Source organism: Crocodylus siamensis, chromosome 4, assembly GCF_052110815.1.
Source record: "Crocodylus siamensis isolate JL-2025a chromosome 4, ASM5211081v1, whole genome shotgun sequence".
Lineage (NCBI taxonomy): Eukaryota > Metazoa > Chordata > Crocodylia > Crocodylidae > Crocodylus > Crocodylus siamensis.
Genome location: NC_143398.1, coordinates 64,741,646 through 64,765,632, shown reverse-complemented (window position 1 = coordinate 64,765,632; position 23,987 = coordinate 64,741,646). Strand labels below are relative to the sequence as shown.

General features: G+C 45.7%; 1 protein-coding gene across 1 annotated transcript in view; it reads right to left on the bottom strand.

Annotated features, from left to right (window-relative positions):
• Positions 1-23,326, bottom strand: part of LEMD3 (LEM domain containing 3) — a 69,579-nt gene extending 46,253 nt beyond the window's left edge. The window contains exon 1 of the mRNA XM_090042452.1: positions 21,728-23,326. Coding sequence (XP_089898578.1) covers positions 21,728-23,177 — 1,450 coding nt within the window. The 5' untranslated portion in view covers positions 23,178-23,326. The remainder of the gene's footprint in view (positions 1-21,727) is intronic.
• Positions 23,327-23,987: the final 661 nt, after the last annotated feature.

Sequence of the window (23,987 nt, the reverse complement as noted above, 5' to 3'; positions counted from 1 at the left end):
CTACTTTAAAACCTGATTACGTGCCACCACCGCCCCTCCTCACACCCCGGCCTGTATCTTGCTTCCTCACCAGACCAGCAATTCCCAAACTCTGACACATTGCGCACCATGAATTTAGAACTATAAAACCTTAAGTACCACCAGCAAATTTTTGTCATATAAAGTAATTATAATAAATCTGTTAACATGTACCACTGACAGGTTGTCTGCATACCACTGGTGGTACCCGTACCACAGATTGGAAACCACTGAACTAAACTATATTCCATGGCTGTCTATCTGTAACAAGACATACAAACAGAAAAGGCTTAATTTCTAGAACTTGCATGGGACCATTTCAGCTGCTACATCATATAAGAAAGGGAAGGATATGCCCTCCCCTCTCAAGGCTATCAGCTCTCAGAAGTCAAAGTGCCACCTGGTCATTCCCTGGATGCCAAAAGATCCTTTCACTATGGCTGCACTGATAAAGATCTTTTGGGCTGATACCGATGGCCGATTTTTAAGAAGCCATATCAGCTGATACTAACTCAATTTCAATATGCAGCTGGGCAGCTCGGAGACCACATTATCAGCTGCATCAGGCAAAAGCAGCCGTTTTCCGATACTTTTTATTTTCCCCTATATCAGTGCCAATCCAATATGGGACTAATGTATCATGCTATTCAGTTTCCACATGCACAAAGTAAATTTTAGGTTCTTATGCTCCCTACCCCTGCCCAGTCCAACTGTACGGAGGAGAAAGTACACTACACAGACTCATTCAGTTCCACTGTGAGAGCAGACTGACCAGAAACCTTGCTGGATCTTTGGATTCAAAGCACTTAAAATACACTGCTCCCAAAACTGGCTTCCTAGGTTACATTATTTTCTTGATTTTCAAGTAAGGTTATCTGTGCCCCTGCACAGCGTTTGGTTCAGTTATGGCAAACTTAGAGACGAAGCAGTCAAGGCTCAACAAATGAAACACCTACCCTACCATTTTTCTCTGTCTGGATAAATATATGCATTACTAGTTTAGTTATGCTTGAGAAAAGACACTTTTTACTTCTTGTTCCGAGGCATGTTCACATCAAGGGCAAAAAGGAATGTGGAAATTTCCTCCAGTTTATGTTTGGAAGCTTCCTCAGACCTGCAGTTGGTTTCAAAAATCAACCATGACCAATCCAAAAAGTCCTACCTTTCTTTCACCTATTCTTTCTCTAGAAACAAGACAAGAAACTTAAAAGCCTTTTAGTTCATGAGATCACATAGAGAATTTTCCATCACAATTCACAGGGTACCTGCAAAACTAAGAAATAGCACGCCAACAGCAACATGACCATACTGGCCTTTCTTAGGTATGACCTTGATTTTTAAAGAGATGTAAACACATAAATCCTCTGAATTCTGCCTGCCTGCTTATCTTCTCTCTATCCACTGGTTTGCTATTTGAATTAGAAGACATTTTCACATCTAAATGAAAATACCTTTAGGTATTTTTAATGCTGATATGAGGATATCAGCACTAAAAATACCTAAAGGGTCTCCTCTCAAGAAACCTCACATTTCTATTTAGCCAAATATCCACAAACATCTGTCAGCAGCACATTGGAAATCTCAGAATACAAATGCCTACCCTTCTCATATGGGCAACTGACTCAAAAATATCCTTTTAGGGGAGCCAAGCAAAAGTTAACATAAATATGTACCTAAACTGTTAACAACTGAGTTAAAGATAAACTGAAAGAAATCATGCATAGATCCTGTCCACCTTTTACTGTGCTAGTTCTAGATTTCATAGACATTAGGGCTGGAAGGGACCTTGGGAGATCATCGAGTCCAGCCCCCTGCCCAAAGGGCAGGAAGTCAGCTGGGGTCATAGGATCCCAGCAAGATAAGCATCCAATTTACTCCTGAAGGTGTTCAATGTAGGTGCTTGAACCACCTCCGATGGCAGACTGTTCCAGACCTTGGGGGCTCGGACAGTAAAGAAATTCTTCCTTATGTCCAGCCTGAAATGGTCTTGCAGGAGTTTGTGACCGTTCCACCTCATCATCCCTTGCGGCACTCTGGTGAACAAACGTTCCCCCAGATCCTGCTGGTCACCCCTGATAAACTTATAGGTGGCCATCAGCTCACCCCTGAGCCTATGCTTTTCTAGGCTAAAGAGTCCCATGGCTCTCAGCCTGTCATCATAAGATCCGTTTTCCTGACCTCTGATCATGCACGTGGCTCTCCTCTGGACTCTCTCAAGCTTCTCCACATCCTTTTTGAATTGTGGAGCCCAAAACTGGACGCAGTACTCCAGCTGTGGCCTCACCAAGGCCGAGTACAAGGGGAGAATGACGTCCCGGGACTTGCTCGAGAAGCATCTATGGATGCAAGCCAGCGTTTTGGTCGCTTTACTAGCTGCAGCATCGCATTGCAGGCTCATGTTCATCTTGTGGTCAGTGATGACCCCCAAGTCTCTTTCTTCTGTAGTGCTAACCAACGTAGCACTGCCAAGCCTATAAGGATGCTGCAGGTTTTTCCTCCCAAGGTGGAGAACCTTGCATTTTTCGGTGTTAAACACCATCAGGTTCTCATCTGCCCATTTGCTGAGCTTGTCCAGGTCAGCCTGGATCACCCGCCTATCTTCTGGCGTGGATGCTTTGCCCCAAAGTTTGGTGTCATTGGCGAACTTGGCCAGTCCACTCCTGACTCCAATGTCCACATCATTAATGAAGATGTTGAACAGGATGGGTCCCAGGACAGAGCCCTGAGGGACCCCACTGGTCACAGGGCACCACGATGAGCGACTGCCACCGATTACAACCCTCTGGGTCCGACCACAAAGCCAGTTTCCCAGCCAGCAGATCGTGGTGGAGCCAAGGCCACAACTGGGCAGTTTGGCCAAGAGGTGATCGTGGGATACCAGATCAAAGGCTTTTCTGAAGTCAAGATCTTTGACATCAATCTCTTCTCCCCTGTCCAGGTGATAGGTCACCTGGTCATAGAAGGAAATGAGATTGGTCAAACAAGACCTACCCGCAACAAACCCGTGCTGGCTATCCCTTAGAATGTTAGCCTGGGGCAGTCCATCAAGGATGGCCTCCTTAATAAAACTTTTCTAAGATCTTCCCCAGGACAGAAATCAGGCTAATGGGCCTGTAGTTAGCCGGATCCACTCTCCTCCCTTTCTTGAAGATCGGCACCACATTGGCCTTCTTCCAGTCTTCGGGCACTACACCAGAGCGCCAGGAGTTTTCAAAGATCCGTGCCAGGGGCTGGGCTATGACGCTCGCCAGCTCCTTGAGTACCCTGGGGTGCAGATCGTCAGGGCCGGCTGACTTGAAGGTATCCAGCTTCTCAAGGTGTTCCTTCATGAGGTCAGCATTTATGGAGGGTAGGGGATCCCCATCACCCGGATCTCCCTGTCCCATAGCAGGCATGGGTGTCCCATGGGACTGATGAAAGACTGACGCAAAGTACCTATTTAATAGGTTGGCTTTTTCCTGGGCGTCAGTTGCCCCATCTGGTTTAGCAGGGGTCCAACATTGCCCTTGCTTTTCCTCCGGCTCCCTACATATCTGAAAAAGGACTTTTTGTTGTCCTTGATGCTTGAAGCTAGTTGGAGTTCAGTTGCAGCCTTGGCTTTTCTGGTTTGCTCCCTGCAGGACCAGACCAGTGCAGAATAATTCTCCTTGGATACTCAGAGACAGGGCTTTTCTTCAAAAAAAAAAAAAGTTTTCTATTTCTTTTAAGGTTTATTTTTAAATATCAATAGCAAAACACAAGTCAAAAAATGATTTCTTCATAAAACATGTGGCTTCAGCACTGTATTTAGTATTGTGTGCATCTTTAAAGGGGCAGCTTCTAGCCCCAATAATATAAATTGATACCAGCCAGACAAGATCTTATTCCTGAGAGAACAGGCTCAAAGAAGTTACATTCAACCCCCTCTCATCAGGTGACCTTAAACCTGAGCTGGAAAGCTCATTACATTCAGTCACAAGAATTCTAGGGAGAAAACTCCATAGCAATATTCTAGAAAAGTCAAGGTACCCTGGGATCTCTATCCTTTTTGCCCTCAACAACAGTTAAAGAGTTGTTCAAGTGCTTAGATATCACAGCAATTAAAAAAAGAAAAAATGAGAACAGCTCATTCCAGCCAACTGGTCAAAGAAGCCGTAGCTGGCTTTTCCGGACCAGTCAAGATGTGAAACTAATAAACAGTTTCTTACCTCTCCACCTTTCAGTCAAGGAATGCATCCTGGCACATTAGCTACACAGTTCGGCATGAAAGGTGAACCAAGAACTTATTAGCGCATATTTCCCTGTGAGAGTATCCACAGTTACCCTATGCAACAGAACACAACTCTAAATATCAGAAGTCCTACTCAAAAGGAGGAGCAAACGAGCCATCAACCCATCTCATACATTTCATCTGTGTTCCCCCTGCCCCAATGTCTCCAATTCAGGGAATTCTCAGGATAAAAAAAACAAGACTAAGATCACAATGACCCAGCAGGGACAAGATATCAATATTCCTCAGATCTTCTGCAAGTATGACAAGGAGTTTCTGCCTCGCCTTGCAATTCTTGACTGAGATGATAGAAGTGTTAAATTTACACCCAGACCCACTCACTCCACTGAACAGCCCGGCCATCGGTTGCTAGGCAACTATCCTGTTCCAAAATAGATAAATAAATAAAAACAAAACATCTCAATTTAAAATGAACAAAAGACTGTAGTTAGCTTTGTTCAATTAATGAATTTCTCTAAGGAATGGAATATATAGTGATTCGGAATTCCACTGCCAGGGGAACAACCTCTATTCACACTTTAAAAAAAAGTTTACTGAGAAGTCCTTTTCTCCCATTAGCAGCTCTTTTTATTGTGGGAGTCCCTTGACTAAATGACTTCAAGTGTTAGCATACAAAAAACTAGAATTCTTGGTTCCAAAACCTTTTATTAGACCAACTGAGAAATCGCAAGAAAACTGTCCTTTTCTGCAGGCTTTTGGGATTAAAGTCCCTTCGTTGGGCTCTGGGAAAAGTGGGCACACTGGAGGGGAGGGACAGAATCCAACTAGAGCTAGACAGGTTACAGAGGTGGGCGGATGAGAACAGAATGGAATTCAATGCAAACAGGTGCAAGGTGCTGCATCTAGGGAGAAGGAACCTGTAACATACCTATGGGCTGGGGAACACGCTACTCAACAACACAGTAGCTGAAAGGGATCTTGGAGTCATTGTTGACTCCAGGATGGACATCAGCCACCAATGCAACGAAGCAGTCAGTAAGGTTAACCGTACCTTGTCGTGCATCTATAGATGCATCACAAGCAGGTCCAGGGAGGTGATCCTTCTTCTCTATGCGGCACTGGTCAGGTCACAGCTGGAGTTCTGCATCCAGTTCTGGACACAGCACTTCAAGAGGGATGTGGCTAACCTTGAGAGGGTCCAGAGGAGAGCCACTTGCATGGTTGGCGGGGCAGCAGGCCAGGCCCTACAAAGATAGACTAAAGGGGCCTGAATCTAGTCAACCTCCACAAGAGAAGACTGAGAGAGGATCTGGTAGCCATCCCTAAACTCACCAGAGGGTACCAGTGGAAAATAGGTGAGGCTCTGCTCCCCCAAGCACCACCTGAGATAACAAAGAATAATGGCCACAAATTGAACAAGAGCAGGTTCAGGCTTGATATCAGGAGGCATTACTTTACAGTTATGGCTGCCAGGCTCTGGAACGGGCTCCCAAGGGAGGTGGTGCTCTCCCCTACCTTGGGGGTCTTCAAAAGGAGGTTGGATAGGTATCTGGCTGGGGTATCATGATCCCAGCACTTGTTCCTGCCCAGGGCAGGGGGTAGGACTTGATCATCTGTTCAGGTCCCTTCCAACCCTAGAAACTATGAAACTATGCATCTCCCCCAAACTCCAGCCAGTTCCCATGACTATAGCTCTGAAGTAGAGGCCTCTTCCACACCAAATACAGCTTTGGTCACAGAGCCACAGCAGCAAGAAGTATTGCATTTTTGGGAACAGCTGTCAATTCCTCACCTCACTCTCCATACACCCAGGATTTTCCTCATTAATAGGAGTACCCTAATTAGGACAAACTCCAAAGAGAGGGTTTAAAAAGAAAATCTGCATTTTGTGTACGGATAATTTTTTGATTACCTGTCTGCAATAGACTGATAATTAAAACAATCAAATGTCACCCTTCACATTAAAATTCAGTGATTCACTACTTTTCCCCCCATGTCTTTCTTTTTCAAGCCCCTTGTTCTTATTCAACTTTTGACTCCTTTGTTTCAGTTCCTCAACACATCCCTTCTCTTTCTGGTTCATTATTTTACTTCTCCATCCTAAAGATGGAAGAGATGACACATCTGTGATGGGCCAGCAGCAGGGATAATGCTCAAAGGCAATCAGCATGGTTTCATTACAGGTCCTGTCAGACCACCCTGATTGCCTTCTACAACCAGTTCACAAAATCAATGGATGCAGGTGTTGCGGTGGATGTAGTCCTTCTGGACTTCAGGAAGGTCTTTAACACCATCTCCCACCCCGTTCTCATTAAAAAGCTAGGCAACTGTGGCATTGAGCAAATTGGCTGGGGGGGTTGTACTCAGAGAGTGGTGGTGGACGGGTCATATTCCACCTGGAGGGAAGTGGGCAGTGGACTCCCCCAGGGCTCGGTCGTTGGGCCTGCACTGTTCAATTTCTTTATTAGCAACTTGGACAACAGGGTGAAAAGCACCCTATTTAAATTCACAGATGACACCAAGAATTTGGGGTGAGGTAGGCATGCTAGAAGGGAAGGACAGATTACAGCAGGACCTGGACAGGTTATGGGGGGGGCAAATGAAAATAGGGTGGGATTTATACTGACAAGTGCAGGGTGCTGCACTTAGGCAGTAGGAACCAGCAGCATACCTATAGGCTGGGGAACTCCCTTCTCAAAAGCACAGTGACAGAAAGAGATCTTGGAGTCATTACTGACTCCAGGGTTAACATACGCCAACAATGCGAGGACATGGTCAGTAGGGCTAACCGTACCTTGTCGTGCACCCACAGATGCATCACTAGCAGGGCCAAGGAGGTGATCCTTCCCATCTATGCGACACTGGTCAGGCCGCAGCTGGAGTAATTCATCCAGTTCTGGGTACCGCACTTCAGGGACGTGGACAGCACTGAGAGGGTCCAAAGAAGGGCCGCTCACATGATCCAGGGACAGCAGGATAGACCCTATGAGGAGAGGCTACAGGACCTTAACCTGTTCAGCCTTTGCAAGAGAAGGCTGAGGGGGGACATGGTGGCCATCCATAAACTTACTAGGGGGGGACCAGCGGGGATTCGGAGAGACCTTGTTCCCCCTAGTGCTTCCCAGAGTAACAATGAATAATGGCCATAAGTTGCTAGAGAGTAGGTTTAGACTAGATATTAGAAGGCACTACTTCACAGTCAGGGCGGCTAGGATCTGGAACCAACTTCCAAGAGAAGTGGTGCTGGCTCCTACCTTGGGGGTCTTTAAGAGGATGCTTGACATTTACCTGGCTGGGGTCATTTGAGCCCAGTTCTCTCCTGCCCAGGGCAGGGGGTGAGACTATAAGATCTACAAGGTCCCTTCCAACCCTACATCTATGAATCTATGAATCTGACAGACACCGCTCGTGAAAGGGTCTGCGCATCTCACTCCCCAGTTAAAGAAAAGTATTCTTACTCTAATAAAGTCTTGCCAAGTCCTTCATAACTTGTTACTACTTCCACTTGCATTTGGCAGAACAAAGGAAATCACCAAATGAAGTTATTTTTCTTTCCCTCAGGAACCCAGTGTCAATTCCACAGTGTTTCTACCCTTGACTGACCCAGTGAGTAAGGAACTGAATTTATGAGAGAAAATATGGTAAATGTACCCCTAGATAGAGCAGGAGGGAAAGAGAACCAACACACCACATTGACATTACACACAAAAGCTGAACAGCAAAACCAGACCAGGTCTACACTACAAAGTTTTGCTGACATAGTTACGTCAATTCAAGGAGGTAGCATAGTTATACAACAGGGGGGTTTTTTTATTATTATTAGAGGAAGTTACAGTTACGCTACAAAGCTGTGATGATCCAGCTACAACGACAGGCACACATGTAGACAAGTCAGAGTGCAGATTGTTAAGAGAGGTGATGCACATCTGCACTTTCCCACTTCTGTCTCCTTTTATCGCTCTGCATATAGAGAGGGTTTTAATGATTTGTTCAGATACCAGAACCTCCAAATTCTCCCTAGAGAATGGGAATTGGAAACAACTCATTCTTTGGCAAAGAGCTTATTTTACACACTTGAAATATTAATTTGGAAGATGAAAATTCTATACCTCAATTTACAAGAGATCTGTGATACTGGAGAGTTCTGGCAAACCATATGATTAATAGGAACCTACTATCTCCTGTCCCCAAAGTTGTCTGATTTTTTATAAAATCAGAGATCATCTTTGTATCAGCTATTTAAGTATCCATATTGTATCACTGAACTTTCAGAAGTGAAGAGTGAACAGCAGTAATACAAGGACACAGTATGTTTGAGAAATGCAAATAAGTTACTGCCTTCAGAATATTTAAATTCCATCAAGTTAGGACTTCTATTTGCTCTTTTTTCAGTCCCAAGCATATAAAGTTTTAGTTTCACATAACCATGTAAAGTTCAATGTGAACACGATTTTACATCTCAGCTTTGAGGAAAATCAGTCTTTAAGAAAGAATATTAGATGAGCTACTAAGAAATTGCTCTATCCATATTTGGAGCTCACTGATTTCAGCTAGAATAACCTGCACTTGAATAGAAGTGCATGTGAATAAACATAGGCTGAATCTGTCCAGCTGACTCTGGCCTGTCCCACTGACATGACAGATTACCAATTTGCAAAACAAAAGTCTGGAGCTTAAAGGGCAAAAGTTTCTGGGAAAGTTGGTAACTGGTTTCATTTGCTATTTTCCTATGAAATATAACATACCAGTACTCTAATGACTCTCTTTAATATCAGTCATGTGTCTGTTGACCACATAAGTCAACTTTAGTGAGACCACAAGGGAAGCTGTTAAAAGTGATTCAACATGTAGTTTGAAAGCTACTTTTTTGCCATGAAGACCTAGGAAAAGTCTACATCTCTTTTCTGAGGCAAACCAAAGGCTTGCGCATGGGAGACATATATTTCGTAGATTGAGTTTCATGTTTCTGTTCTAGGGTGCTCATGCACTACTTACCTCACTTTCTGTACTTGGCTCTAACTGTGGGCAAGAGACAGAAAATAGTATGGCAAGGCCAAACGGCTATGTTTCAATTTGGTTTCGGACTCAGCTGTTTTGGAGAGAGAGAGTGATTTGTTTCAATGTTTTGGATCACTGTTCCATTTCAATTTGGTCGAATCTCCTTTGGAGTTTCAACACTGTTTCAGTGATTTGGCCATAGGCTACAATGGGGAATCACAAAAATGTCTAACGTCATTTTTTGCCTGATTTGGATGAAAATTGCAGGGATGGTAGCCCCTTCTGAGGGAATGAAGCCTGCCAAGTTTAAAGGAGATAGGTGCAAGGGTTTTTGTGGAACTGCACCTCAAACTGTTCAAAGCAAAACTTGTGTCACGTGTGTAAGGCAGAGCGGGACGAAAACAGCAGGCATAGTAGCACCTTCTGAGCGCATGAAGTCTGCCAGGTTTCAAGAAGATAGGTGCAGGGGTTTCTCTGAAACTGCGCATCAAGCTTCTGAAAGCAAAACTCACGGGGTGTGCGTGCGTGTGTGCGCGTGCAGAGCAGAATGAAACCAGCAGGGATGGTACCCTGTAACAAAGCACTGGGATTGGAAAGGACCTTAGGGACAGATCCCAGACGCTGGCCAGGTACAGATGTCAATATTAAAGCAGTCCTTCCCCCCGCCCCCTTCTGAGTTTCTGTTTCCCCACAAGCCCACCTCCAAAACATTTTGGATTGTTCCATCTCATTTCGGAGATGTTACAGAGCCTTCCATTCTGATTTGGATTCAGTTTCAGGCACTGAAACAGGCCAAAACACCTCCAAAATGAAAAGGCTGCCCAAGTTTTGCACAGCCATATAAGGGTTTAGAAGTGACAGTGTAGGATACCTCCATTCTGCCTCGAAGAGCCCAGACAAGTACTGAACACATTACAAGGGGATACTGGCGTGCTATGGGGAACAGTGGTCAGGCAAAACTGCCCCATGCACTTCCCTAGCCTTAGGGCTCTTAAATAAGCCCAAGACAGACCACAAAGCCACCTCTAGCCATGCAGCAATTTCTGGTCCACTCCCCACACCCATGCTCCTCCCAGAAAAAGGTGCAGGTAGAACTGGCCCACTTCCTCTTGTTTTCAGGAGGGGAGGTTGTAGGGAAGGTAAAAAGAGCTGTGGGGCTAAAAGCAGCTTTGCTGCCTGCATTAGACTTGTTAGAGAGCTCTAATGCAGGGGGAAGGGGCATGTGTAGCACAGTCCTTCCCAGGTTGGCTGTGCAGCAGAGGTAATTTCATGCAGTTTCACAGCTCTTCCTGGCAACAGAACTTAACGGAGAAGCACTCGGGTAAACCAAGGTAGCACCAATAATGGTTCTATTAGCCATCGGTGCCACCACATTCCCAAGAGCGGTGGTGAGGTGCCTTAACCCTGAAAAGGCCGAGGACCACTAGACTAAAACAATGAGCAGGTATAAACAAAAAAAGTGGTCTGGGAATAATCCTAGATAGTAATATAAACCAGCAATTCTCAACCAAGATGCCAGGGCACCCTGGGATGTCTCCAGATCCTTTGAAATGTGCCCTGAGATATGAGGAAATAAGCATGGCATGAGGAGCTAAGCTAAACACATAAGACCAGCTTCCTCACCCCTACTGCCAGCCCCTTTGTAAGGCAGTAAGCACTGTAATGTATAATTTATTATGCCACTCAATTCACAAAAGTTATAGGGAAGTGCCTCCCATCCAACGAAGGGAGCCTTGAGTCCAAAAGAGGTTGAGAACCACTGGCCAAAACATGACCACAGGAAGACTAATATTCAGGGCCAGATAAACCCTTTAGTGGGCCCTGGGCAAAGAAACTGGTGGGCCCCAGGCTGGTCAAGACCCACTCCCCACCCAAACTCTGTGCTCTCACCTCCCCTCTGAGCGTGGGCTCTGCACTCCCACCCAACTGCAGCTCCCACCGGCACCTGCCCTCTCCTTACTGGTGCCCGGAGCAAGCTGGAGGCTGCGGAAGGCACTCAGGTTCTTGGGGCAGCAGCAGCAGCCCCACCAGGAAAGGAAGTGAGGTGGATGGGGCCATTTGTGCCTCCTCCCCCTGCAGCTCAGGGCCCTATGCATGTGAATAATTTGCAGATGCATTAATCCAGTGCTGCTAATATTTACCAGCAAGAGAACTACACCTATTTTCAATCAAATGAGACTACACAGATAAAAGCTCAAACTCTAAATATATATCAAGCATCTGGATGACAGGTAAATTAGCATCTAAAAATATGCAATAGCTTAATATATCCCCCAATGCCATGCAATTTAGGCTGAAGAATTTGTATACGCTGACATACCACTAGTGTCCTGAAGGTGATTTGAACTTTATTTCAAAGAAAGCCTTACAAATATTGGAGGCATTAGTTAGAAATTAACAGAGGCAATCCAACCACTTCTATGAGAGAAAGAGACAGAGAGATCACTGTGTATTATAACCTCCCCAGTTACAATACACAATGATTTTGAAGTATTTACCATTAGACCTGTTAGCCCAAGTTAGATCTGTTAGCCCAAACTTATAAAATACACTTTCAAGAGATTTAACGTTCAGACCTGTTTGTCCCAAATGGCCTTAACAGAATGACCACTCTACGGATTTTGCATACATTTAAAACTCCTGGAATCTCATGTATAAACCACATTTGAAGAAATAAGGTAGGATTAAGTAATTAGTCATAATGTACTTAAATACGAACACTGAATTCATCAGGTACTACCTAGTGTAAGCTCTTATATAGACTATGACAAAAGTTTCCATTACTACTAAATTTTTTTGCCTCCACCAACCCTAGGGACTTTGTGTTGGTAGATAATTTCTCAACTATGCCCTTCTTTCCTCCCAGAGGAAAAGTTAAAATACAAAGATGCAAATAAAAGATGGGAACATGAAAAAAAAAAAGACTGAGGAAAGACATGCAAACAGAAAAATGATGGAATGGAAACTTCCATACACCATAGATTAAGAAGTTACTTGAAGCTGCCATTACAGACATGAAAAGTCATGGGAGGTCCTGGTAATATTTTATGATTATATGGTACATCAATTTAGCTACTATTTTGTTTATTATGGAGGAATTAATGCAAGTGAAGTTTACCTACAAATGTCCAGGAAAAGGAATCATTACTTCAAAGAGCCCATTAATCTGTACTTTAAAACAAATGTAGGTGTTCTAGAAAAAACTCTAGGGTGCATAAAAAAGACCCTGAAGAATAAGAGAAATCAAGGCAGAAACTGCTGAATAGACTGAACCCCTGCCTCCAGATAGTGATGTACGGAATATGTTATTATAGGTCTATTTTAAAGGTGAACAGATTTGTGCTGATTTGTCTTGTTTAAAAAAAAAAAAAAGCGCTTTTGTTTCTGATATTCTTTGGTTCTACTCTTTAAATTAAACACTATTTTGAATCACTATTACTTACCACTGGTCTTAGGTCCTCAAAGAAAGAACCATCAGAGCTTGACAAACCCAACTGGACCCACTAAACAATCATGATTGGTTCACAGAGTGCTGTAAGGACACAGCTGATGCACTTAAGACATTCAGTGTAATATTTTTTTTCAAAAGCTAAGGAGACAGCAAGATGCACACATCTTTAAGGCCTAAATAGGGATGACAATCCTAGAAAGCAGACTGTAAGTAGTTAAAGTCAAATGATTTTTTCCTGTCCCAAAATAAAAGATTAAAATATAACAACATTATAAAAGTATCAGACACTTGAAGGATTTAGACAGGCATTTGCAAAAGCTCAATTTTAAACAATTGAAGCAAAACTTCTTTAAAAAACCCCTGCAAGTATGTTGTTTGAGATCCAAGTACCTTTAAAAATCTGTCCCAAAGTCACCACATCCACTTCCAGGGTACGAATCCAGTTTATACAAAACTGCTTAAGCAGAAGGCAGAACACATCTTCTACCTTGCCCACAGAGATCACAATGTCAAAGCATTTCATTTTACAGCTACTTTATAAATAGTCACAAAAAATATATCACCTGAGGCAGTTATTTTCCTTCCATACAGCACTTTCTGCTCAGCATTCTCAGTACTATATCATTTTCACCTCACCCAAGGCCATCCCCATCTCTGGTTTCAAGGCTCCCTTTTCACAAGCCTTCTCTTGCACATTCTCAGGTTTCTCTTAAATAGCTTGTGCCTATCAATATTTGACAAGGGACACTCAATGTTGGAAATTTCAGGGTTTGGAAAGTACCAATCACCAACCACACAAATGTGTTATGTTTAATCAACATCATGAAGCCTTATTTTGATTTAATCTTCTGTGCATTTAAAAAAAAGCAGCAGCTTCGAAATACTGAAATATTATGCTTTGGAAGAGGTGAGGAAAGCAGGGATGGAGGGGGAAAAACAAAATAATGTGCATGCTCGTACAAACGAGAAGCAACTTAAATATATTTAACAAATGAAAAACAGGACATTTTTGTTAGTACTATGACTATTTAATATAAAGAATTCCTCCTCCCTACCATATCCTGACATTAGGGGTGTGAAAGGTTACATAGTTAAACTACAATTATAGTATTTATACCATTAATGCATTATAGTGAATTTTTAAAACAGACTGGTAAAATTATTTATAGTGTGTAGCATTAAGTCTCTCAGTGATTACGTGCAGGCAGGTGGACAGGGCTGGATGGGGAAAACCCTGTCAGCTGAAAGCATACTCCCACCAGGACATTCCAAGGTAGGGTATGTCCTAACTATACTGAGCCACTCCCAGCATGGTGACCAGCAGGGAACCTACCTGTGTGCGTTGTAATGGTGGGCAAAGGCACTACCGCCTGCAACTCCCCCTCATGCACATACACGCACCTTTCATTTCACATTTTCAAGCTAGCGGCCTCTAGTTCCCTACAATATTACTGTCTTTTTTCACCTAGCACCCCTATTTCCACCCTCTGACAACTTCTGTCAGAACTACTGTCCAGAAAAAGCCACAAGCTGCTACTCCAACCTGCACGGTATGCACTTAATGTCTTCTTCTCATAAGACCATAACAGAAGTCGTTTTCATGTTGTATGTACAGCACAGAGAAAAACAAGGCCCCTAAACCTGCTTAGCACACGTAGTCAACCTCCAGTAAAAATAACTGCAGCAATGCCTCCTTCAGTTATTTTTCAGTAAAATAAGAAACCACTTCAATAGGTTGCTCAAAAGGACTTGTTAAGTGAGGGAAGGAGCTCTTAACGAGTTGGTGGCCCACCTTAAAGCAAACCAGTATCTGTACCTCTGAGGAAGATGGATGAAGAAACTTTAAGTTTTAATGTTCCAAGGTTTTTCAAGAGAATCGACTCATTGTTATTTAAAAATGCTTTACCTTTTCAGCAGCTCTTCAGTTCAAACTTCCCGCCGTTTTTGTTTTTAACACAGAGATCCTACAGAAGAAAGTAACAGAATGCCCCTAGATTATGCCAAACCACCTAAATGACCACGGTAAAAAGGAAGAATAAATAACGGTATTTGGTAACTAAAAGGAATACACTAAGAAAAAGTTTCAAGCTTGTTATACAATATTTTTCTGCCTTATCTGTGCTATTTAGAATTTCTGAATTACTACCAGTTGTATTTTAAAAATATTAGACCCCTTTTGAAAGCATGCCATTTCCTTTGTGCCAACAAGAAAATGGATTTGAACAGCATATTAAAGACTCTACTGTGGTATCTTCCCTTAACAACCTAATAACTTTTGGAAGTGTTCAAGCGGGTCCAGAAAATATGAGGGGCAATGACTCTTGTGCACAAGATCTTTTCCTAGACAAACAGCATGGTCCCTCAACCCTGAAGAAGAATGCAGTACATTAAAAAGCTTGGCTAAATCTAATCTTGACCATGTGACTGGTCCAATAAAAGACATCACCAACCAGAATCTTTGCCTCTTGCTAATTACTTTTTGCCATTTCAAGAATAGCAGACTACTTTCTTCTCTCATCAGGATACATAACAACTACTTTGCATTCCAAAAAAGCTACCACATAAACAATCTGTGCTCCACATTTCATATTCAGTTCAGCCTGGCCCCCTTTTTAAAAATAAAACTTTTCTTTTGACATTCATCCTTTTTTAGGTCTGTTCACTTTTCTGAATCAATACTAGCTCTAGGGATGTGACAAATTAAATGTTTAAATTATAAGTATATGTATACTAGTAATGCCTCAGGAACTGAAGGGGACATGGCAGGCAGAAGGGGGAAGGGAAAGGGAAGGAGGAGGAAAACAAGGGGGACTAGTACCCATAGCTAGTCTGCTCCCTCCACATGGGCTGTGTTGTCTAGCAAGGATTGTCCTTGGCTTCCCTGCAGCATGGCAGGGCAAGCACTGGCCCAGGGCTCTACAACTCCTCCCCCCACACTAGGTATGTATTAACAGTTTAATTTATATAAGTAGAGGAGGTTAAACAGATTTTTAATTATATTTTCATCCCTAACTGGCTCCTTATTTGATTCCAACCTATCCAAATTCCAATAGTCAAAAGTAAGATTTTTAGTTCTGTAAGCACGAAAAAAAAAGGCAAATGAAAAGAAATTTTAATTCAACTTCATAAATCAGAGATTTTGTGAGGTAAGCTTCAATCTCATCTCCTAGTAGAAACTGAACTGATGTATGAAGAAGGAACCAGCATTTTCTGATATCAAAATGAGTTTAAAAAGACAGCGATTCAAGTTAAATGAACTTACTTAAACACTAAGTTCTTTCACAATCCTACTCTCCACCAATAGTCGCATCATCCCTTCTAAATCCACATTACTCAAAATACCAAATCATCACAAAGACAAGACGATGTTCTATCAAGGATCCAGGTTCCCAGCTACTTAACACGTGACATACCCCAATATTAAGGCATTCAGTTTTTATCCTGCTTCCAATTCTTTAGTTCAGAGGTACTCAACCTCTGGCCCATGAGCCAAAGCCCTAGGAGTCCCTCAAGCAGGATCAGGAAATTTGGCATCAGGGAAGCAGTGGCAGTTTCACAGATTCATAGAAGTAGGGTCAGAAGGGACATCATCAGGTCCAACCCCCTGCTCTGGGCAGGAGAGAAAACCGGGCTCAAATGACCCCAGCCAGGTTGACATCAAGCCTCCTCTTAAAGACCCCCAGGGTAGGAGCCAGCACCACTTCCCTTGGAAGTTGGTTCCAGATCCTAGCCGCCCTGACTGTGAAGTAGTGCCTTCAGATGTCTAGTCTAAACATACTAACAACTTGTGGCTGTTATTCCTTGTTACCCTGGCGGGTGCTAGGGGCAATAAGGTCTCCCCTAAACCCTGCTGGTCCCCCCTAGTGAGTTTATAGATGGCCACCAGGTCCCCCCTCAGCCTTTTCTTGCAAAGGCTGAACAGGTTAAGGTCCTGTAGCCTCTCTTCGTAGGGTCTCCCCTGCTGTCCCCGGATCATGCGGGTGGCCCTCCTCTGGATCCTCTCAATGCTGTCCACATCCCTCCTGAAGTGCGGCGCCCAGAACTGAACACAGTACTCCAACTGCGGCCTGACCAGTGTCATATAAAGGGGGAGGATCACATCCCTGGCCCTGCTTGAGAGGGCCCACTATCTCACTATCAAATTGCAAAGCCCTCTGCAGTAGAATGTTGCTTGGTCACACTGTTCGGCCTCCCCTCCAAACACAGCCACATCCAGGTCAGGCCGCATGCCCCTTGGCCCCTGCATGGCTGGATCAGCCAAGTCATGTTCCACCTCCCTCCCTTGCAGGACCAGGCCAAGCCCTCTCCTCTCCTACATAGCTTGATCAGGGCTGGGCTGCCCCTCCCTGTGTTGTCAGATGGAGACCCGCCATGCCCCAAGATGCCAGATCAGGACCACAAGCTGGATCCAGCCTGCAAACAGACAAAGGAGGTACTGCCTACCTGACCTGCCAGGTTGAGCACCAGTTCATAAGTTTAGTCCACTCTCGCATTTACCAAAAGCTTATATATGCAAGTCTTCTAAGCTTATTTCTTAAGAGATAGTAATCTGAAACTCAAATCATATCTACAGTTTTAAAAGTCTCCTACAAGCACCAAGTTCATTTTATTATAATAAGGGGTCTCATCCTCATTGTTTCCAGAGGTATGTATCATGTTTCCAATATGCACTGAACCTGTTTAAAGCACACTTTTCTTTAGCCTGCCAACAGAAACCTCACTAAGAACTCAAGACTTACATGCTACTGATGGAGGTCACATCTGGAATTATTATCTGGATCTCCCATTTTTTTAGTATGAAGTAATGAAACAACTTAAATCAAGATCAACAGTTGAACTTGACTGCTTGGCACTGTAATTATATGCTGAATATCTGTATGTATTTACAGTGTCAGTCAGATTACTAATATTACAGCGGTTCAACAAAATATATTTCAGGACTTAGAAGTTGCATATCCAGTTCAGCAAATACACATGGAGCTTTCACTCTTACTTTTTCGCTTGTTTGGGAGCTAGGATCCACGTCTTCCTGAGACCAAGAGCTGAAATCTTACAAGGGAGTAGAAGACAGAAAAGGATGCACTGTGAACATTATTAATTCATGTTTTAAGATATACCTTCCAAAGGTTAAGAAGCATTGTTTATCCAGATGAAAACCTTAGTTTGGTAACATGGTAAGTGCTAAATGTTGAATAGGTTAAGTATTCTAAACTGACCCCAGACATACATTTTTCTATCAGCCGGGGGCTACACACTGCACCCATGGCATGGGCCTCATGCCAGAAGCTGCAAAGACTTCCTGGGATCCCCACATGGGCAGTGCATCCCCCTGCCATGCAAGTGGTGTAAGCCCCCTCCACTCCCATCATGGGACCCTGAGACCCTGGCTTCAACAACAGCAGGAGAAATGAGAGTAGTAGCAGCCAGATGGGAGCCCACTGGCTCCACATTAAACCCCCACAAGCCAGATGTGGCCCACAGGTCAACAGCTGAACAGCCTTGTTCTATCCAATAAAAGACAAAAAGAAAAGCACTCTGGCTTGAGTATCTTGTCTAATTAATGTCCTTATGTGAAGAAATTTATATTCAGTGGTGTCTTCCTTAAAACAAAAACTTGGGGCATTTCACTTGACCATTTATTTTAGAATATGCTCTGAATTCAAACTATTATAATAAATATGTTCATTTTCAGCTTCACTCAAGTATAGTGCAACTAGATTTGAAATGTTTCTGTAACACCACAAATGGCTAGTTACCAGTGATTTTAAACCTGCAGCTATTAAAAAGCAAACAAAAAACTGCATTTGATGAATAACTGAAGGTGTTACCCAAGCCATGCTCCATCTTTTTTAAATAAATGCATCCAAATCAGCTCTGCCATTATGGGGAGGTGGGTATATGGTGTACCCACAGAACTAAAGCAGCCAGAAGACAGCATAACTGAGCCTAAAGAGCCTGATGCTTTGATGATTTCATCAGAAATTTGATGATTTCCTCCCCCGATGCAGCCAGCAAAGGAAGGAATTAAAAAAAAAAAGGAAAAAGCAGCTGCAACTTGGTTAGAAGCTCAATAGTATCACTGTAAGCCCAAGTTATCAGCAGCCTGGAGGCTGCTTGAACTAGCTAGAAACAGTTCCCTAAGATTACTTTCAGTTGGTTTGTTGTCCCAAGTCAGGGCTGTCAAAGACATACAGCCTACTGACCAGATCTGGCCTGCAAAGCCCCATTATCCAGTCCACAGTGCTGCCTGTGAGTCTTGGACCAACCCTGTATCCAGCATGCAGTAGCTCCAACCCCACGTGCAGAGCTGGGGGCTGATCCAAAGTGCATGCCGCACTGCACCAGACTTGCTGGATCTAGGTCTGACCCAGATTAGGCCCACAGGCTCCACATGCCATGTACAGCATGTACCCTGGCTCCACCCCACATGCTGCATGTGCCCTGCACCAGCCCCATGTTTCCAGAAGATGCAGAAAGGGGAAAAAATATGTAGGGCTGACTTCATATTCTCTGTTGGGCAATGGTTCTCAATGCTTTTCTACTTAAAAAAAACCCTCCATAATTTTTTTGGAATTCAGCAACACTCCACTTCAAAAACTAATTTTTTTCTTATGGTACTTATCTTCCCATACTCCATGGTACTTTAAGGCTCTCACAAGGGGATAGGACACCCTTAAAAGCATGACAAGGAATGGTGCACAGTAAGGCAGACTAGGGAGCTTGGGAGTGGGTCATTACACCCCTGCAGGAGGCATCTGTCCCTGCAGGAGCTGGTTAGTGCCAGGTGTCCTGCATTTTCCACCGTCTCCTCTCCCACCCCCAATCTGCACCTGAAAGGGTAAGCATAGTCCCCACTGGTGATGCTGCTCCTCAGGGGACTTACATGTCTACCTACCCCAGCAGCCCCTCCCACCAGCAGAGCTTGGGAGAAGGGAAAAGAGTCAGGCAGAAATGCATGACTTCACAGCCTTACACCCATCTGCCCTCCTGTGACAGAGCACTTTGGCAGTCAGTGCAAGGACTGCAGCAGGGGGAGGGCAAAAGTGGAAGCTCTTGGAAGAGCAGCCAAGGATGCCATTTGTCCCTGAGATGCTGAGGCAGGCATGGGGAACCCAACAGGTGAAAAAGAAAGCACTTACCTCCTCCGCCAGGGAACATGACTCTTAAAAGATCTTATGATGCTCCAGCTGAGAATCACTGTCCTACGGGTCTGCCTCCTCACTGAAATACCTGCAGTAGCAGACTAAGATTTCTGCTTCCTTTGTGCCATTTAAACAATGCAGAAGGAGCAGAACCGGACCTGCCCCCAAAGAACTTGCCTTGATGCTGAGCACACACAACAGACCACCGCTCTAATTTCTGTTTCAAAACCTAAGTAGTTTTTTCTCCCCTACCCAAATTCAAGGTCTGAAGTACATCCATCTTTCCACAACTAGCTATACAGTCAATGACAAATAGTTTTCTCTTTAGCATATTCTGCAAAATTCACCAGCTACCTAACAATGCCAGTTAGGAAACGCACCCTAATTCCATCAAAATCCTCAGAATTTGTTTTTTCTTTTTTTAAACATTTCAGTGGCTATTGTGATGCTCACTGTCACTTAATAAAAAGTTGTAAGTTTCCAGCCCAAAGTGAACAGATCAAGTATTGCCCTCCAGACTTTTTAGACTATTCCAGCATATCTGTTGCTCACAACTTTCCAAACGGCAGAAAACTGGACAATTTTTACTGAAGCTCTTCAGAGCAACATGAAGTCTGACATGGATGTCTGTATTCCGCTGCTACTTGGGAAAACTATTAGCTGAACAGACCCCCAAAATGGCTCAGAACTTATCAGAGAGTAAGTTCTTATTTACAGCCAGGAGACTAATGTTACAGGGAAAGAAACTCACCACCCCGCTTCCAGCATCCAGCCTGGGGAAGGGATACAACTGCATCAGACAACTCTTTCTTGTTACAATTACAGTATACAGTATGTATGCTATTGCCCAGTGCCTTGAATTGGTTCCCCTCATCAAACAAGGTAAGGGCAAGTATGGGGCTTTGATCAAGTATCACTTGTTCCAAAGATACATGTAGCCTCCCTTTATGATCACCTGTTCAACACCAGCTAAGTTACTAAAGACCAGAAATTATTATCCAGCTAGCACTCATTCCCATAAACAAGTTTCCTCCATGTTTAATTTCTAATGAATAACAGTCCAGAAGGGAAAAAATACATGTCACCACAGTTGACACGGATAGGTTTCTTGCCTATTTCAGAAAGGCCAAGAGTTCAATTAGCATCAACCACCACCCTTAACTGGGACACTTCCATTTTTGTACCACATGTGAAGAGAGAATGGCAAGTTTCTAAATATATTTTAAGAAGTCACTTGTACATAGTCAAGAAGTCCAAACAAGTGTTAAGTAAACCTGATAGAAAGCACGCACATTTCTAGGTGACAGCCAACCTTAACTAAGTTTAGACCCAGAAGTTCTCTGCTAGAAAGCACCACACCTACATGCAGCCTTGCTACCTACTGCATGATCGTTTTTTACTGTATAACCTTTTCAGTCAAAGTACTATAATCCAGATCAAGGTAAAGCTTCAGTCTTACCTACTTGATCTGTTTTACCATTTGATAGCTGTGAGTTTTAGTAATGGTTAGATCAAAAAGATCCCAAGATAAACTGACCTGGGAAGATCATAACAATATAAAGGCCTTACCCTCCTGGCTCTCCTACTGATCTTTCAAAAGTACTCTGCATGGTCAGAAGACGTACAAAAGCCTATTGTGAAACATGCCAGAGAAGCAGGTACTTACTGACAGATTACAAGAGACAGGACTCTGGATTTATTCCTACTTGCTGCAGACTTGTTGCATCACCTAAAGCACTTCACCTAAGTAGTGTTCCCAAAAGATAAACTAAGACTTAGATGTAGCATAGGTACTGGGAAAATTATACAGGAGAGCAACAGGAGCAAGATATTACTTAAGAGTAAAGTAACATTTAGTGGAGGATGCCTTCTGGCAAAAAACCCTCTTAGCCTTGACCTGACACTTACTCTTAAGGTCCCCATCCTCGGGGACTCCCGATCCCCGCATCCTCAGGTATGTGAGTCCCAGTATCAGAAAGAACAAGCAGGCAGCAGTTAGGAGGAACATGGACAGGTAATGTGCACTGAATCCCCCAGTGGTAGATACTTCCTCTCTCTTGAACTGCTGGAGAAGCTCCTCCTCCGGCTCGGAAAGGTTTCGCTTGTAGGTGTTTTTCAGGTAGGTGTGATTGGAGCCCGTGTGGTTGGTGTGATTGAGTCTAAAGGAGGCGGTGGCCGCAGCACCCGGGGGAAGGCTGTTGGTAGCAGAGTAGACCCTGGGTTCAATGCTGTAGCCCCCAGCAACACCCCCGAGAACATGATTATTGGTTGCTTTCCTCAGCGTGCCCCGAGGGTCGGGGATTTTCCCGCTGTCCATGTCCGCCAGCGGGGGCAGGAGCAGCGCAGGAGGGGATTTCTTGGAGGAGCTGCTGCGGTGTCTGGCGACGGCAGGGCTGGAGTCCAGATTTTCACATCCGCCTCCCCCCAGCGCCGCCGCCGCCTCCTGCTGCTGCTGCTTTCTGCCCCTGTCTAGACTCCCAGCAGCAGCCGCCGCCTCCGCCCTGTCATTCCCGGCGATTACACCAGCGCCGCCGTCTCCTCCAGCCCGGTCCTGGCCTGTCTCCATCGCGGCTGCGGCAGGCTTGGCCAGGCTCCTGCGGGCCCGGGGCTGGCGGGCCACAGGCTCCTCCCTCGCTACCTGCGGCTTGGCCCGCGGTCCCTCATCCCCCTCCTGCTCCTCCTCATCCTCCTCTGAGTCCGAGTACTTGTCCCTGCCGCCACCACAGCCCAGCAACCGGCTGCCGTTCACTGCCCGGCTCTTCCACCGCTGCTGCTCGGTGTCCTCATCCTCCTCCTCCTCCTCGTCCTCCACCTCCTCCCTAGGCCCTGAAGGCTGCGCCCCGGCAGCCGGTTTCCGTGCCGCCGCCCCCCACCAGGCGCCGGGCTTCCTGCGCGTCGCCTCCGGGGGGCAGCTGCTCCTGCCGCCACAGGCGCCGTGGGGGGCGGCGGGCCGCAGGCCGCGGCCCGGCGGGGAAGCTCGCTCCCGCCTGCCGCCGCCGGCCTGGGCCTGCGTCGGGCTCCGCGGGCTCGGCTCCGCGTCCGACTCGTCCGAGCTGAAACCCAGCAGCACCTTGGCGCTGGCACCCGTCAGGGCCGGCCGCTCGGCGCTGCCCAGCCGCGCCGCCATGGCAGCGGGCCGCCCGGGGCCGCCACCCGCCCCCGCCGCCGTGTTGTTGTTGCTGTTCCGGGTCTTAGCGGCGCCACCACGGACCCCGGCCCGCTCGTCCTCCCGCAGCTTCTTCAGCTTCTTCAGGTAGACGGGCCGCGTGCTCTCGGTCACCGACCCCGGCGAGAGCCCAAAGCGCCGCAGCTCCGAGAACAGCTCCTCGTCCGTCAGCTGCGCCGCGGCCGCCGCCATTTTGCCCTCCCCGCCGCCGCCGCGGCGCTGCCAACCCACGCGCCGCGCCGCGCGCCCGCCGGAACTGACGCGTGCGCACTAGACTGTGGCCTAGACCCGCCCGTCACCCGGCAGCGCCGCGCGCCGGCGGGACTGGGGCAGGGGGAGGGGCTGCAATGCGGAGGGCTGGGGAGAGGGGTCACGTGACGTCGCTCTGCCCTGGGAGTGGGGCGGGGCATGAGGCGCGCGGGGACTCGTCGGCGTTTCTCCGGTCCAGAGGCGCATGCGCCATGTCTCGAGGCGCGAGGGCATGTTTGCAGTCTCCAGCCCCCCACGGCGCTTGTGCCACCCCCCCCCCTTGCTGCAGGGTGGAGGCGCGGCTGGGCAGAGCTCCCGAGCGTCCCCGCCCGCCGGGCACCTGCAGGAGCGCCCCCCCCAGCAGGGCTGCCCTGTGCAAAATCACATCTGTTTAAAGTACATAGTGTTCCCCATTTTCACTGATAAATTTACCGATTTTTTTTAGGTCATTCCGTTTTTACTTATTTACACCCGTTTTTCAGTTCATATGCCTAGGTCACCACCCACCTGAGCTGGCTGCTGCCTTCCTTCTAGGTTCACAGGGGCTGAGGCACCCTGATGCCTGGCAATGACTCCAGCAGAAATGGCTCCCTTGGTAGCATAGGGGCATTCTCCGCTCCCGGTCTCTTCCAGCATGTTGTGCCATCCACCTTCTCAGGGTGCCATTCTCTACTGTTTCTCCAGTATCTGTAACAAACATTTCAGCTGAGCCAAAGTTGGAGCAGCTTTGAGGGTTTTTTAAGGTTTTTCTGA